Below are 18,193 nucleotides of genomic sequence, written 5' to 3' on the forward strand. Positions count from 1 at the left end.
CACGGTGGGGCAAAGCTGCACTCTCTGAAGTCATCAACATAAGTATGTTTGGGAAAAGACTTTGATCAGGACCATTCATTGGGTGTTTCCTACCATTGATGGACCACTATTCACAAATGATACCATTTGGATGATTCAGACCACCCAATTTGGTGGGCCCTTTTTTTCACTCGATGCTGATCATTGCCAATACTCTTCTAGGTTCCATACAACGGTTATGGGTCAGGTGGTAATGATATAATCCAACAGGAGAGATACTTCTACTGTGTCCCTTCCAAGTGGGACCCACCCCAACTGATGGTCAGGCTCGAGAATGAGTACCTCTCCAACTTCAGTGTGGTGCACCAGACAGGGAAGCTGGTGCACTGCGCTCAGATTACAGTTCTGTTCTGATGTGTTCCCGACACAAAAACGCAATGACACCCATGCATGTACAAGACCGGTTAAATGCAGTCGGCAACAAAAAATGTGACCCACCCCAAGATCCAGCATCAACAAGGACAGATATCAATGATCAGAACCGTTCATATGAAGGGCCCCACTTTCAATAGATCACCATGCAAAATCACACCAATCAAACTACTTAATTATTCATCAATGGCCTTCTTTGACCTGAAAATGAACCAACCTTATGTTTCAACCGTCCAAACTTTCATCAAGGCCAGCCCAAATGATCAGAAACGCGTTTGTCTTAAGGGCCCCACTTTTAGTGGTCCACGATGCAAATTGACACCAACCAAACTTCGTGATCATTCATCAACGGTCTTCTTTGCGCTGAACATGAACTAACTTTTGTGCATGTGCCGCAAACATGGTTAAGGTAGGCCCTACTAGAATGTTAGTTTTTTATATTTAAATACGGTAGTCGGTGGGTCTCATCATGGTGGGGACCATTTTATTTGTTGGTCCACCACATCATAAATCCACTAGAAATCTTGAAGATTTCCTTCTTTTATAGGGTTGTTCTGATACTCTGTCAGTTATGACCAATGATACACAGGCACTCACAAACTGTACACCTGGCACGCATGAACTCAAATTAAACCGACTAAATTCTGGTAGCTACTGCCACAAAGTGAAAGTCCCAAAATCAGATTGCTTGAATAATAATAACCTTTGATTTCCTAGGGTTTATTTGTTGAAATATGACCGTTGGATATATTACACTTTTAACCGTCCAATAAATGCCCACCAATCCCATATTCAGGCAATTAAATAAGCTTAAATATTCTTTCATGATACACCTAAACTGGATCCCATAATTTGGACAGTCTAATTTGAATTACTCACATACCACATATGCAATTTACAACTAATTTCAAAGCGCCTGCGTATGATCAACCATACATTGTGTCAAAGTATTTATTTTCTGTAATTAGCTTTCCACCCTTCACTTACAGCCATAAATTGAAAATACCCCAAACCAAATCCCATAGAGGACTCTGACGCTTACCGCACAAACACAAGATATTAAAAAGAGAAAATATTTTAATGCCCCAGCAGAGCATGGTGCTTCGTACTCATGCATATAAAAATATTGCACGTGGCACATCGTTACCTAATTTAAACCGTCCAGATCATGGGACCCAACTATTAATGGGCCATAGTCTGAAATTTGCACTGTTAATATAATTTTAACCGCATGATCGGAGGATATACAATGCACTGTTGATACTGAAATTAGTGGGTGGTCAAAATTCAAGAAACGGATGCCTTATCAGTCAAAAGTCAGATTTATCTAATCTAAGGGTGGTCCCACTGTTTGGACCGTTTGATTTTGATGAACACGTATGCTACGTCTACATCCTGTATTTGCATGGTATCAACCGTCACATTCTGCCAGAGCATCAAGCTATAAAAAAATCATGAGCATTGAAAGCCAAGGTAGAGAACATTTAAGGGCATCTAGCTGGGCATCTACTAATTCGAGCATACGTGCCATTCAATACCCTTCTAAATTAGTTAATGTTAGAGGAGCTATCTTAAACGTTGGTAGAGTACGAACATCTGTAGACATGCACGCAACACCATGCAACTGGCATGCTCGTTCTTCAATCCAACCTTCCTTTTCTGGGCTTACAGTGGGTGGGGCTCATTTGAAGAAGTACATAGAAAATATGGTTTATCTTCCTTACCTACATCCATCTATATACAAATATAATCAATGGTCTAGATTCAATACAAAAATTTCTTAAGAATCGGAGCTTATGGCTAAGTAATCTATGTGGGTTTTCAGGTATATGCTCCATCATAAGTGAGGCCCACGATTTGGACGACGTGAATAGAGTTCGATGCATGCAAGATGTACAATAGCTAGGTGCATGTGCATAGATGGTCCCACTCCCCTAATGTATCAATATCATTCTCTTCTGGTGGTATTATACCATCTCAACCCCTTGGAATAATCTTACGTTGCCTTTTCTTTTCTTTTTCTTTTTTTTTTTTCCATTAAATTGATGTAAACATGAGTAAGATTTCATGTGAAAGTGGGCCACCGCAAAATCCTCTTTCCTTTACTACAAACCTCACAAACTCAAAAGAACAAAGGAGAAAACCATGATACTCTGAAAGACTATGATGCTTGATACTCACGCGCTAACATACTAAACACTTTGCATACATCTAACTTAAACTAAACCGTCCAAGTAGTAGGCCCCAATCTAAATGGCCCTTAAACAAAAAATCACCTTGACCCATTTTCATAAATAGCAGATTCATAAAAATGTAATGAATGGTAGAGTCCCAATTCAATAAATAATGTCTCATTAATCAGAGGCTAGAATAACCAAATCTACCTGAATTTAAGCTATTGATGTATAACAAGCAAGTCTAGCAATTTGGACGGTTGAATATATGTAGTCTATCACAAACATGTAGTTTTCAATTGCCTGACTATCAACCATCCAACTCTACCAGAGTATCAAATAACTCTCCGAGAACAAACGTACTGGTTGAACTAGGGTTAGGGCATGGTTAGGTTAGAAGAAATGGTGGAGATATGCACGTGTGAAGAGACAGATAAGAGTAGTCTTTCAACTGTAGGTATGTTTTGGATCTGACCATACACTCCATAAAAGAGAGACTTTGACCATACCACACTACACCACGCCTGAGCAGGAGAAGATTGCAACGGCTTCTGTTAGTCCTTCAACTTACAAGATGATGCTTTGATACTTCTCCTTTAGCCAGCGAAAAGGAGAAGTTGAAGGAAGAATCAAGAAGAAGTTGATAAGATCCCATCTCAGAAATAATGCCAGGAAATGTGGCACCTTTAGATGTGGGAATTCAGATTCCATACCACTTCAGATGTCCCATTTCCTTAGAACTGATGTGTGATCCAGTCACAGTCAGCACCGGACAGACCTACGATCGAGCCAGCATCGAGTCATGGGTCGCGACCGGAAATACAACTTGCCCGGTAACACGTGTCCCTTTATCGGATTTCACTCTCATACCGAATCACACCTTACGACGGCTCATCCAGGAATGGTGTGTCGCGAATCGGTCATTTGGGGTTGAGCGAATCCCTACCCCGAAGCAGCCTGCAGACCCAGCAGTCCTCCGGTCTCTCCTTGCTCAGGCATGTTCTACGTCGGGGGTGGGAGCTTCTCGACTATCAGCTCTCCGACGGCTTAGAGCTCTAGCTAGGGAGTCTGATAAGAACCGTTGGATTATATCTATGCAAGATGCTCGAGAGATGCTGCTGTCTATGGTCTTTGGTGTGGAGAATGGCGAAGATGAATTGTCGCTGGAATCGCTTGCTATCTTTGTGATGTGCCCTTTGACTGAGTTGGAATGCAGTTCCATCGTTTCTCGGCCTGAGAGGTTAGCTTTCATCGTATCTCTACTGGGTCACTCTTCAATTGAGGCACGTATCAACGCAGCTACGCTTATTGAGAGTATTGTATCTGGGGCACGACCTCCAGAGCTGAGGATCATCGTTGGAAATATCGAAGGAATATTCCAAGGACTAGTTAAGATCTTGAACCATCCATTAGGTCATCCAAGATCACTCAAAATTGGAATCAAGGCCTTGTTTTCATTGTGCTTAGTAAAGCAGAATCGACACAAGGCCGTGTCGGCAGGTGCGGCGCAGGCGTTGATCGACCGATTAGCTGAATTCGAGAAGTGTGACGTCGAACGGGCTCTCGCCACCGTTGAATTGCTCTGCCGGGTTCCGGCAGGTTGCGCTGCATTCGCTGCTCATGCCCTCACAATCCCAATTCTAGTGAAGATTATACTAAAAATATCAGACCGAGCTACTGAGTACGCCGCCGGGGCTCTGTTGTCACTGTGCTCGGCATCAGAACAGCTACAGCATGACGCGGTGTCAGCCGGTGTCGTAACGCAGCTGCTGCTACTTGTACAGAGCGATTGCACTGACCGGGCGAAGCGTAAGGCTCAGCTGCTGCTCAAGCTACTTCGCAACGCTTGGCCCGACGATTCGATCACCAATTCAGATGGTTTCCGATGCACCGATGTTGTCCCGTTTTGATAATTCTTAATCTTTTTGTTAATTCAATGACACCCATTTCATAAAAATTCCACTATTTTATTACATAGCAAGAAAGTAAAATTAGAGCTCCAAATCCATACATGAACACTTGTATGGATGAATGTAGGCATGTATGTATGTATTTCCGTATGTATGTAGGTATTTTGTTCTCAAATCCAAAAGGATATAGAAGCTGATCATGTTGATTATTGACTACTTTATATGATTAACAGTGCTTGTTTTAACTTCCCTTCTAAGCATTATTTTATTTTATCTATTTATTATTATTATTTTATTTTTTTTGGTTTTTCAAAAGCTGGTCTGCTTTTGCAGCTCTTGAAAGACAAGGAAAAGTGCATTTTCTCCATTGTGGGGTTTTAGTGGGGAGGTTATCATGATAAGTGGGCCACACATCTTTGAACGGTACACATGGGTTTTTACAATTCTAGCAAGTTACGCCCACGGAGCGTTATCCAGACCGTTGGACTGTGTATTCTGACAGTGGATGAAGCATACCTAAAAAGCCTCCAACGTTGGGATCCCACCGACCAATGTTAAGACCTTTTTCAGTTGAATGTGGGTCGTTTTTAGGTATTTCTTTTCTTAACGGTCTATATATGGGCCACAAATCAAAATGATAATATCGTTTGATGAAAAAATCCATCCACGGTTGGAGATAACAGATGAATGGTCTGGATTACCGAAATATGGTTTCCACTAGTAAGAAATGAGAACTAGTGTATACTGTGCAGAAATGCAGCAACGTTTTACACAATTCCTCCATGGTTGGTTGGGTTTCGTGCACAAGACCATGTTTATCGCGATTTTTCAATGGTAGCGACTCATCCACTTATTAGGGAAAATATAATTTTCATATATTTATTTTTATTTATTTATACATTTTTTGTCTGAATTTTATTAGGTTGTTATTTATTTAGAATAGATTGGATTTCATTATAATCTTTCTTTTTTAAGTCAATCCTCTTGTATATAAATTAAAAGTGTCATAATAAATAATTAATTATTCTTCTAATATCAATACACGCACTCAATTAGTGTTGTTTAAATTCTTGCCCACATTGTTGACTAATCATGTAGGTAAGGATGTGATGAGGTTAATAATGGCCTCCCTCAAGGGGATAATTACTTCGAATCCGTGGAGCTTATTTGGACTCCGCATGGAGATTCCTCGAATCCATGAGGAAAAAAATAATAGAAATAAATTCTAATAAATTCAAAATTAAATTAATTATGATAAAAACAATTTACAATCCTTTAAATAATGATATCAAACTTAGGAAGAAGTTTCAGAATCAAAACGTGACTTACTACTATTTATAGTTGGTCATGATTTCTACTAGACTTTATGGTTTGCCGCCAATATTAGTAAGTGTCCAATTGGCCTAGTCATGTTATTCTCCTAATTTTTCTAAGCCCTTTTCATGTTGGGCACGACTCTTATGCTTAAAGGATCAAGAGTTATGACCGAATTAAAACTTACTATAAATAATAAAAATAGAATTAAAATAAACTTTCGACCATCAATCTGATGGAATCTTGCAAATCCGGAGTGGGAAACCCAGCATAGCAGTGTTGGTTGAGTAAAGAAGTTTCTCTTACCCCAAAATCATATATGGTACGTGGAATAACTTATTCCGATTTGCGAGATATGCCTACTTTAGGGTTATGACACTTTTGAACTCTTTTGCCTCTAATCGGGCCTTCTCTAGTCATCTGCATGAAAGTGTCCGCGACCTGCTCTAGATCAACTAAGTATGGCCTGAAAATTACAAAGATCGAGTGATCCTAATCATCCAACCGGTTACCACTAAATGAAAGTGGTCATAATTGTCTGATCGTTACCATTTTCAAGTTAAATATAGCTCAGCCACAAAGGCACACGTAACCTGGATGGTCGAGATTTATTTACATGATACCACTGAAATAAGAAAAATGACAATGAACACTTACCACACCCTAGTCCAGTTTCCTTTTTATCCTTTATTTATTTATTTATATATTTTTGTGGTATACAGGAATTCACAGACACGTGAAAAGGATTGGTTTGTGGAATCATGCCTAGGGCCTGCAACTCAGTCCATGTAGAAATAATAACATTTTAATAAAAGAAAAGCTTAGAAAGGAAAGTAGAAAAAGATGAAAAGCAGATAGAAAGCAGGAAGAAAAGGAGATGTAGACGTTGTTGTTGTTGTGGTTGTGGTTGTGGGCCTGTGAGTGGTGGTGATCACATGGAAATGGAGTGTAACAATGGCATCACATGGGTTGGTCTTTTGAAACGGGCACAAGAGGTGGTCACATGAAAGCCACCTTTGTCTTTTCCTTCTTACTATTATCCCTCCCTTTCTATGATCTTCAGCACAATTTAGCTTGATTTAACAAGTTATACCAACCCTATATACTTCTTTTTACACCTAGGGAACACCCATAGTGAAGTTTCGCTGGGTGTGGATCCTACCTAACCATGATGAGACATGGGTTTTTCTAGCTTTGACATTTTTAAATGGTGGTGGATTAAGCGGGCCCAGATTGGTTATTGTTTCGTAGTAATCAAATAGTGAGAAGATTCATAGAGCGAATTTTAACTGTAGATATTTCTATCATATCATACCTACATGTGGGGACATGTTAACTTGCCATGCAGTCTATCTTTCCAGTCAACATACCTAACTCGCCGAAATAGACCTTGAAAATTGCTGAGAAATTAATGTTCTAGTGCTCTCAGAGCACTATACCTTGTAGTGCTCTAGTTGCATTGGGACCCATAAACAGTACAATTTTTTATTTTTATTTATTTATTTATTTATTTTTAAAATCCAGACTGTTCATTAGTTCCAACACACATTTCTTGGGTGACCCTACAAACATTGCACTCATATGACAAATATAACCACTTGATCATGCCCTTTAATGTGGATAGTCAAGATCGCTTACACGAAACTAGGTCCCATAAACAATTTTGATACATCTATTTATTAAGATGAGTTATGGATTATGACGAAGTACCTTTCTGAGGTAATGGTTGCCATCCCATCCACAGCTTTGAAAAAAGATCGCTACAGAAAATAAGGCCAACATTTAGGGCCTGTTTGTTAACGCTGAATTTTTGCACTTAATGCAGAATTGAGAAAATGTTCTGTGTGTAGTGGTATTTATTAATGCATCGTTAACGCGGAAGAGGAAAGCGCTCAGTGGTTTTTCACTGAATTCTTTCAGTGATAGGAGTCTGGCTTAATGGTGAATGCGGAATGCGCTTAGTGATTTTTTCATTAAACAAAAATTTTTGCTTCCGAAATTACCCCTTTTCAAGTTACTACCTTAATATTTATTCTTTAAATTGTTTTGCGTGATACAAAATCAACTTTTAACTTATGAAACTTCTTTATGCTCCACCATGATGTATGTGTTTCATCCATTCCATTCATCCATTTTTAAAGATCCTTTTAGGGCTTGATACCAAAAATGAGAGGAATATAAATCTCAAGTGGACCATACCATAGGAAAACAATAGTGATTGGATATCCACCATTAAAAATCTCCTAAGGCCCAATGTACTGTTTATTTGACATCCAATTTGTTACTTAGGTCATATAGACCTAGATGAATGGAAAAAACAAAGATCAGCTTGATCCAAAACTTTTATGGCCCCCCAAAAGTTTTTAATGGTCGACATTCATTCAAAACTGTTTTCCTATAATGTGGTGCACTTGAGATTGAGATATACTTCATTTTTGGTCTCATATCATAAAATGATCTAAAAACATAGATGGACGGCATGGATGAAACACATACATCATGGTGGGGCCCACATAGCACCGACCATCAGCCATTTGGTGGTGGCAGGGGAGTAGCCAATCCGGATTGGATACTGATAGGTTGAGTAGCGAGACTCGCTACTGAAGTTACGCCACCAAGTTATGTGGGCCCCATCATGATGTAAGTTTTGTATCCACGTCGTCCATCCATTTGGAAATATAATTTTAGGTCAAGATCCCAAGAATGAGTCAAATCCAAAGCTCTAGTGAACCTCACCACAGAAAACAGTGGAGAGAGTGACGCCCACCATTAAAAACTTAAATAGGCCACAAAAGTTTTTGATCAAGCTGATATTTGTTTTTTCCCTTCTTTCATGTCTTTGTTAATTTGTGAACAAGTTGGATTTCAAATGAAAATCACGGTGAGCCTTAGGAAGGTTTCAATGGTAGGCATCAATCTCGCCACTGTTTTTTGTGGTGGGGTCAACTACATATTTGGATCCCTCATTCTTTAACTCATGCTCTAAAATTAAATCTCCACACAAATGGACGTGTAGATAAAGCACATACATTATAGTGAGCCCACATACATCATAGTGGGCCCATGGAATTTGATGACGTCACTTCGGTAGTGAATCTCGCTATTCAACCTGTCAGTAGCTAATCCGCATCCAAGTAGGAAGCAGATTGGTTGGTGTACCTCACACCATCTATATATCTGCTGTATTGATGTCAACAAGTTCTGTGGGTCCCATCATGAGGTATGTGTTATATCCAAACCATTTATCCATTTGGCAAGCTCGTATTAAAGCTGAGACGAAAAATAAGCTGCAAAAAGCAACGGGGTATTGAACGTCCACCATTAAAACCCTTTTTGGGGTTAGAGAAGTATTTAGATCAATATGATTTTTTTTTTTCCCTCTTCATACAGGTATTTGTGACCTTATGAACATATTGGATGAAAAATAAACTTAAATAGGCCACGGAAGTTTTGGATCAATATGTTTTCACTTCATCCAATTGGGAATGACCTTATAAACGGTTTAGATAGCATATAAATATAAGGTGGGCCTTATTTGAAGGTTTTGTTGCTACTGGTGTTTAATCATATACAACACATAGTGACAATCTTCCCAATAAGAAGGATTGAGGGCCTTATGATGATATTTTAGTTTTTTATTAAGTATTTTAGTTTATTTGAATTAAATATAATTATTTTATTTTCATTTAATAAAAAATAATTTCTTTATAATGTAAAACATTTCCAAACGAGAGATAAGGGCAAATGTGTCAAATTAACATATTTCACACATTTAAGATGTTTGTTAACAAACAGTTTATTTCAGATTCAACACTTAATTTTGAGACTTCAGCCATAATTATCAAACAAGTTCTTTTACTTCAGATTTCAGATTCAAGCTTTAGATTTCAGATTCAAGCTTCAGATTTCAGATTCAGTCTTTAGCCTAGCGAAGATGAGAGAAGCTCTGCAGCGCCAGCAGGATCGGTAAAGACCATAAGATCGGCATCGCTCGCAGGATCGGCATCAACATCCACCGGCACGTGTTCGAGATGACGATCTGTATCGAGAAGCAGCTCCCTCTGAAGATCAAGGGCGATGTAGCGATATCGAATGGCAAACAGTTTGTCGAAAACACGGTAGGTCAGCTTCCAGTACCTCCTTATATGGGGTTTTTATAGGAAACCTCACTTTTGATACGAATGGGGGCGTCATTGCTCGGATCTTTGGTAGGTTTGGAAAAATCTCATCCATCTCCATCCCATGGGATAAGGAGAAAAACAGATCCCGTGGATATGCTTTCATCTATTTTCTGTTCGAGCAAGATGCCCTAAATGCTATAAACATGCTCAAAGGGCGTAGGATTGATGGAAGGATTATCACGCTTGAAAAGGTGAAAAGGAAACCAGAGCTGCCTTCAGTAACCCATATCCGTACAGATTCGGTTCAAGTAAGAGCAACCACCACTGCTACTGCATCTCTCCATTCTTTTCCCACGGGCAGAAGATCATTTGCTGATTCTGTAAAGGCCAGCAACTGTAACCCCCAATCCCAGCCTCGACCCTGTCTCATCCTGAATACCTTACAGTTATTGCCAACAACCAGGAAGTTCGGAGGCTTCAAAAAGAGCTCACGTTGGCCGTCATTGCCACGGCCAATTGCACCTTCGTATCTATTGCCCACACATCGGTACTCTTCATCATCCCCCCTTCGCTCATCTACAAGTGGACATTTGCAAAATCTCTGCTTTAAAGTTCATTCTAAAATTTAGATCCAGGCAGGAGATGGCTGCTTTCGCCAAAGACACCAACCTACACAAAAAGATAAATCTCATTGAAGTAGTATCGTGGTACCCAGAAGAGACACTATTGGGTATAGGGAGGTGGATTAGAATCTTCGGCATCCCGACGCACGCTTGGTACCCTGCAGCAATTGAGAACCTCACTAAAACCTTCGGGGATGTGATTCAAATCGACAGCGCCGCAAGATCTGGCTCCTCTCAAGCTTTCGCTCGAGTTCAAGTCATCCTCAAACTTAGTGTGGATATGCATAGTCAACATTATCTCAAAGTCGCAAATCATACATTTCCCATTATAGGAAGTGTGGAACATGCTACATTTGAATGTGGCCGACTCCTCAATCCTCTAATTCCCCCAGAGTCCACTAAAGAGTGGGTGTCCAGAGCGTTTCATAACCAACGGACCACAGAGTCAGAGACCCCACAGAGTCAGAGACCCCACAAGTTGTTTGTGTAAATGCCCCAATGAATGGTCCTGAGCCCCCCCCCCCTTCATATCAACTCTTAGCTCCCACCATCACCCTCATCGAAAGGCCCTCAACTCCCACCCTCCATCCTTAACTTGCAGCTCCCACCACCACCTCCTTCTCCACCACTACTCTTTCCCATCAACCCTCCTCAGGCCCCCACCCAACCCATCAATAAGCTCTCAAACCCCCCCACCCAACCTGCCTCCCCTCCAAGCAATTCAATGCCCATATCAAATACCCAGTCCTCAACCCCTATACAGGCAATGATATCACAAGCCTCGGTCCCCATATTTTAGCCTCCCTTCCTCGGCCACCATCGGTGGGCTAGTCTCCCTACCCCCGCCCCATTAGGTGCCCCACACTTGTCGATCAAGGTATAGTCACAATACAGCCTCCTCCGCTGAGCTCAGAAATGGTACAAGATTTCCATATCGCTGGTGATTGCCAACTGGACAGAATGATATCCAACTACGTCAGTGAAAAGCCTCCCTCAAACCCCATAATGCAAGTCCCCCCTCTGGACTCAACTTTTGATTTCCAACAGGGGAGTCTCTCCCAACCAAGACATCAGCCCCATCTCAGTCTATCGCCAATCATTCCCAGGAGGAAATCCAATCATCAGCAGAATGACCATGGCATGGGTCCAGGAGATGGTACTATTTCTACATATGTGCAACAGGCAACACCAGCACGTGCTAGCCCTGCCTCCAACCAGGTGACGAGTTCTACTATGATGGATCAGTGGTGTCACGAGCAAGTGCAGGACAACAACAGGGTAGGCCCTACTTCCACCACTGTGGTGCACTCGCCAGGCACTTCAACCCATGTTTCAAACTCAATTTTCAGATAGGGAGCAGAGGATTTTTTGCAGCCAGGCTGACAGACAACCCTCATCCCACATTAGAGGCATACATGGATAGACCGGGATGCTCTCGCTCAGAGGGGAGTTCTCTAATAAACTTGTAGGATTTTCAGGTTGCGCCCTGGCCAAACCTCAAATGCAAAAGCCTCCCTCACTCTTTCAGGCTATAGGGACTCGCGGTGCTAGTAGCCCCAGCCAGCTCCATCATTTCCTCTGATAGCAGAGAAGATTTTCAACCTCAAGATCTGGAAGTGAATTTTTCTCCCTACAACTTCCGGGCAGGAGGGAGTTTCCCCATCGCGCCGGATGATAGAGCAGCCACCGACAAAGATAAAATCATCCCCCAAGAAGCTCAGGAGAACATTGAACCGACAAGCCTAACTTCTCAGGCAAAAAGCCATGGACCTTTTTCTGCGGAAGGCTCGGTGCGCATGCACCCAAAGCCCCCATCCAAGAGAGGAAAGAAGCGAATAGTGGTCAGAAAAATAGCGAAACAGGGAGCAGGAAACCCGCAGGAACAATGGGGTGGCAGACTTAGAAAATTAAAAAGGAGGGTCATTATCTCAGGAAAAAGTTATTGATGGATAGCACGATAATTTGGAATGCTCGTGGGGTAGCTAATGCTACTACACTCAGATCAGCGGCCAGAATTGTTCGAAATCATAAACCTCTGTGTGTAACGATATTGGAACTGATGGCTAGAGAAAACAAAAGAGTCTCTGTGGGGATCAAGCTGGGGTTTCATTCATCGATTTCAAATGTAAAGGAGGGCGGAAAGATCTGGTTCTTTCACAACAGCAATCTCAGCGTCTCGGTGGTGAAGTGAACAAATCAGGTGATGAAGATTAAATGCCAGGTGCTTAATTCAGTATTTTCTTTCCATTTATCTATTGTGTATGCAAAGTGCTCTAGATTGGAGAGAAGAGATCTGTGGGCGGATCTTATATCCATGGGCTCGCGCATCCTGGGCCCATGGTCAGTAGGTGACGATTTCAATATGGTCCTAACCACAACAGAGAGACAAAGCAATAGAAGCCAGGATTTGGGCAGCAACACGGAATTTGCTGATGCTATGGATCTCGCGGGATTGATCGATGCGGGATTTAGCAGAAACAGGTTCACTTGGAGCAACAATCAAGCGTATAGATCCCGGGTTTGGGCGCGTTTAGACAGGGTTTTTTGCAATGGAAGCTGGATTAATGTCTTTTCCGGATTCCACATCAAGCACCTCCCTCACGTCAACTCCGACCATTGCCCTTTGCTCTTTCTTTTCCCCCCTATCAGGCACTCCTTGCCTAAGTCCTTTCGTTTTCAGCGAATGTGGACCTTACATCAGGAGTACCCCAATATAATCATGCAGGCTTGGAGGGAAGATCTTTCTGATCTACCTTTGACAAATCTCATGCTGAAAATGCGAAAGGTGAAGATCCATCTGAAAGAGTGGAATAAGTCAGTTTTTGGCAACATTTTTCAACAACTCAAAACGGTGGAACAGTCCATTGCTAGGTTGGAAGAGCAAGATCAAGCATCGCAGCAAATCAGCCAGGAGGATCTCCTTAAAGCTAGAAAACACCTTGAGCATCTAGAATTGGCTGAAGAAATTTTTTGGAAACAAAAATTCCGCAACAATTGGTTGAAGGAAAGCGACCGAAATACAAAGTATTTTCACATGTCAGCCACAATAAGATCAGGAGGGCTAGTATTGAGGAAATTCAGCTGGAATCTGGCATCCCCACCTCAGACCCAAAGATGATTCAAGACGAAGCGGTGCGCTTCTTTTCCAAGCTGTTCACAGCGGAATCGAACAGTATGGAAGACAGATTCCTGGATCGAATCCCGCAAGCAATATTAGCTATGGATAATGCTTTTCTGATGAGCTATCCCACTCTGGATGAGGTTAAAAGGGCGGTTATGTTCATGCTAAGGGACAGTGCCCCCGGCCCCGATGCAATGTCAGGGGTTTTCTTTGCTAATAGTTGGGACATCGTCGACCCAGATATTCATAAAGTTGTGATTCAGTTTTTCCTAGGTGGAAACCTTCCCCGTGCATTCACAGCTTCTCTCATATGTTTGATTCCTAAGAAAGTAGCCCCCAAAGCCTTTTCTGACTACCACCCCATCAGTCTTTGTAACAGCGTATACAAAATTTTTACCAAAGTTATTGCGGACAGATTAGCACTTTTCCTCCCAAACATTGTTTCCTAGGAGCAAGGAGCCTTTGTTCGGGGCCGATCTATAACAGAAAGTGTGGCTTTGGCACAGGAAATTGTCAGAGAAATTGATAAGAAAGTTAGGGATGGGAATGTTATTCTAAAGCTAGATATGGAAAAGGTGTATGACCGCCTTGAATGGAATTTCCTCCTAAGGGTTCTTCAGCGTTTTGGCTTCTCTCCCAGTTGGATTTAAATGAACGAAAAGTGCCTGTGCAACAATTAGTTTTTTGTCCTTATCAATGGATCCACTTACGACTTCTTTAAGTCATCCAGAGGCCTTCGACAAGGGGATCCCTTGTCCCCGAGCCTTTTCATCCTGGCGGCGGAAGTCCTCAGTAAAGGTTTTGCTCACCTCATCCTCAGTCAGAAATATCTCCCGTTCAAACTCAAACGTAGCTGCAAACGGATCACGCATTTCCTGTATGCTGATGACACTGTCCTTTTTTCAATGGAGGCAGCTCATCCATCAAAGTGGTGAAAGTTCTCCTCACTTCCTACCAAGCGGCATCAGGACAATGCATAAATTTTCTCAAAAGTTATACTCATGTTTTTGCCTCAATGCCGGTCAACAGAATTAGAACTATTCAACGGCGTATTGGTACTCCATGCTCCTCCTCGTCCTTTACTTATCTTGGGATTCCTCTCTTCAAAGGCAGGGCCAGAGTCCCTTTGTTGCGCCCCCTTCTGGACAAAATCGAAAGAAGAATCCAAGGGTGGAAGGCCCGAATCCTTTCTCAGGCGGGCAGGTGTACACTTATCAATCATGTCCTTTGTGATATTTCGGTCCACGCTATGTCGGCAGCAGCAATCTAGTCTCAAATCCTCCAACGGATGGAGTCGTGTTTTTCTAATTTTCTGTGGGGCTGGTATGAAGGAAATTTCAAATGTCACTGGATTAAGTGGGACAAAATCTCTTTGCCTAAAGAGGAAGGTGGCCTGGGGATCAGAAAACTCAGTGAGGTTATGGCTGCGCTTAGATTGAAGATGGCTTGGACTGCCAAAGTTGGGTCGAATAATAGCTTGTGGTTTGGTTTCGTTGCTTCAAGATATGGGTCCCTTGCGGATGCGATTTTTGACGCGCTAAGATCCTCCACCTCCCCCATGTGGAAACAGATAGCGTCGCTCTCCCATGTTCTCCACAGCCACCTTCTTTGGAAGGTTGGACCCGGATCCATGAACATCTGGCTTGAGAACTGGACAGGGCTGGGACGGTTAGCGGATTTGATCGATCAGCCAATTCCCGATCATCTGCTCCATTTGCCTGTTAGCAACCTACTCTCCCCAGAAGGTATCAACCCTCGGTCGCCAGTAGCTGCCCTTCTCCCAGCGGGTGTGAAGGAACACATTACCCATGCTGGTCTCTGCATTTCGGACCAGCCAGACCGTCGCATCTGGCCCCACGATCGGTCTGGCTACTTTTCAGTCAAAACAAGTTGGATTGTGTGCCGCTCTGCTGGGCAGGTAATCGACTGGGCCACGCGAATCTAGCATTAAAAAATCCCCAACAAGGTCTCCATCTTCCTCTGGAGGCTCTTTCATCAAGCTGTCTTTACGGACGATAGGATCCAATCGCGAGGTATTTCCCTAGCATCTAGGTGTATATGTTGCGACAATGGGCAAAATTTCTCTCCCCAACCTGAAACGTTGGACCACCTTTTCTGTCAGGGGGCTCTAGCATCCAAAGTCTGGAACGATTTCAACGAACTTTTTCGTATCCAACCCACAGCTATATCCTCTATTGCCGGTCGTTTCTCTCGCTGGTGGAACCACCCTCACCCAAGTAGTGAATCTTCTCTTCTTTGCCGCATTACTCCATGCCTCATCGTATGGGAGATCTGGATAGAGAGGAATTCAGCCGGGTATGATGGGACAAGACCTGCTAGCAGCAAGGTCATTGGAAAGGTCAAATGATGTCTTCTGATGCTTCTCCAAGGCCCCCAGGCTCTGAATCCGTTAGCCCTCCGCATCGGATTCTCTCATAGTCCTCACTTGTCTCGATCCTGTCAACTCATTAAATGGTCTAGACCACCGATGGGCAAGGTAAAATTAAATATTGATGGGGCTGCATCTGGAAACCCCGAACTGTCCAGCGGTGGCGGCATTTGCAGAAATGCCTATGGAGATCTAGTTTTTTGCTTTCTACCTGGGCTATGGTCATGCCTCAAATAACAGAACGGAACTTCGGGTCCTGCACGATGCGATGCAATTTAGCAAAGAGCGGGGGCTGCATGATGTGCTCATTGAATCAGACTCCTCCTTTGTGGTGGAAGCGTTCAAGGGGCTGTCGCACCTTCATTGGAAATGGGATTACTGGATATCGAGAATAAAAAATCTTCAAAACAAAGGAAATTTTCTCATTTCCATTATTCCCCGTGAAACCAATGGGCCGGCGGACGGCCTCGCTCGCTTGGGAGCGGCCAATCAGGATTCCTTTTGGGCAAACACGATGGACACTCTCCCTAGGCTGATTAGGGGCCTTTGTTTTCTCGACAAAGTGGGCATAGGTGCACTAAGGGAATCTTAATTCATTTTTCTTTTCTTTCTTTCATTATATAGCCACGTGATAGGCGATTCGGGCATCCTTTTGTCAGCCCGTGTACGCCCGAATGCTGTCCCTTTGTATCTTTGTAGTAGATATGAATGGAATCTCAACTTTTGTTTTTGTTTTTGTTTTTTTTTTTGTTTTTTTTTTTTTTTGAAGATTTTACAACGGGGCCTTAGTCGACAGTTCACATCAATTGATTGGGCTGGGGTCCTTACTCTTGCCCGAGTGGTAGACTCTCGGGAGTTTCAACTCCTAGTCAAGGGTTCGAGTACCCATAGGTGGTGAAATTCCACTAGCGTGAGTGTCACTATACTATCATTCTATTAGGCACATGGCCTACTAATGATGATCAGCACCGTCCAAACATTGTCCATGTAAATCGGCACCATCCAAACATTATCCAGCACCGTCCAAACATTGTCCATGTAAATCAATGATTAAAAATCGTTGGTTAGTCACTCAGACATGATCTTGTGCTTGTGGCCCATCCCAAACTTGGAAGTTCATCATTTTCGGGCAAAGCGTATATTTCAGTGGGCTTATCAGAACCGTTGTGTCAAAAATTACATATCTCACTAATTAGAGATATTAAAGTTGATTTAGTAATTAAATTTAATTAGAGTTTATTAAGAAATTGTTTAATGGTTAACTTAATTTAATCAGACATCCTTTGTAAAGTTGTGAAATGGCTTCACGGATATTGAATTAGCAGCTTGCTGAGGGATTACACACGTGCAATAAATCTCATGTACATGCCACATGTGCCAGTGTAGTACATAGGTGCAAGATCCAATACATCCATCAGGTTGCTTCAACCTCAAACTTTCCAAAAAATAAATATAGACTACTCAACATGTGGGTCCCATATTTGAGGCAGTTAGATGGGATATAAAACACTGCTTACAGTTGTTTTGCAAGCTGAAACAGGTGCAGATGAACTAAATTCCTAGGTTGAGGTGTCAATATAGTGTTGTTCTAACAGATGGATTAGACCTCCGACCAGTATGCCATGCTGTCACACAATGTGTGACGTGTTATTTTCAAATGGGGGAGTGAATTAGGTATTACCCGGTTAACACTTTAGCGGGTGTTAAGACACCCTTACTGTGGGGCCCACCTTGATCTTTTGTTATATATCAACCATGTCCATCCTTTTTCAGCCTATTTTTTAGGAAGTGGACTAAAAGTTAAGCAGATCCAAATCTCAGGTGAACCACAGCACAGGAAACAGGAAATAGTAGTGATTGAATTCTTACCATTAAAAATTCCCAGGGCTTAATGTAAGAAAATCTGTAATATTTATTTAACATCCAACTTTTATTGAAAAACATTGATAAAAGGAAAATACAAATATCAGATTAAAATAAAACTTCTGGAATCTACAAAAAACTTTTAATGATCATTTGCCACTTTTTATAATGGTATGTTCCACTGAAGATTTGGATATGTTTTTTTTTTTTTTTTTTTGCCTCAGGTTAGCTTGTTAATACACACCCATGTCAGTACACACACTCCAT

At 42.0% G+C, this 18,193-nt stretch overlaps 2 protein-coding genes across 2 annotated transcripts; both read left to right on the forward strand.

The window, feature by feature from the left end:
• The first annotated feature begins 3,033 nt into the window (after positions 1-3,033).
• Positions 3,034-4,740, forward strand: LOC131237548 (U-box domain-containing protein 26). Its single transcript, XM_058235369.1, has one exon. It carries the CDS (start codon positions 3,251-3,253, stop codon positions 4,493-4,495), a length of 1,245 nt encoding a protein of 414 aa, XP_058091352.1. The 5' UTR covers positions 3,034-3,250; the 3' UTR covers positions 4,496-4,740.
• Positions 4,741-12,867: 8,127 nt separating this feature from the next.
• On the forward strand, positions 12,868-13,671 carry LOC131227344 (uncharacterized). Its single transcript, XM_058223130.1, has one exon. The coding sequence runs from the start codon at positions 12,868-12,870 to the stop codon at positions 13,669-13,671; it is 804 nt and encodes a 267-aa protein (XP_058079113.1).
• The last annotated feature ends 4,522 nt before the right edge of the window (positions 13,672-18,193 follow it).

Source organism: Magnolia sinica, chromosome 2, assembly GCF_029962835.1.
Source record: "Magnolia sinica isolate HGM2019 chromosome 2, MsV1, whole genome shotgun sequence".
NCBI lineage: Eukaryota > Viridiplantae > Streptophyta > Magnoliopsida > Magnoliales > Magnoliaceae > Magnolia > Magnolia sinica.

What these genes read in the sequence shown, in the direction of transcription:
- LOC131227344 (XM_058223130.1), top strand. Translation starts at nt 12,868, where the DNA reads ATGGGCTCGCGCATCCTGGGCCCATGGTCAGTAGGTGACGATTTCAAT.
- LOC131237548 (XM_058235369.1), top strand. Translation starts at nt 3,251, where the DNA reads ATGCCAGGAAATGTGGCACCTTTAGATGTGGGAATTCAGATTCCATAC.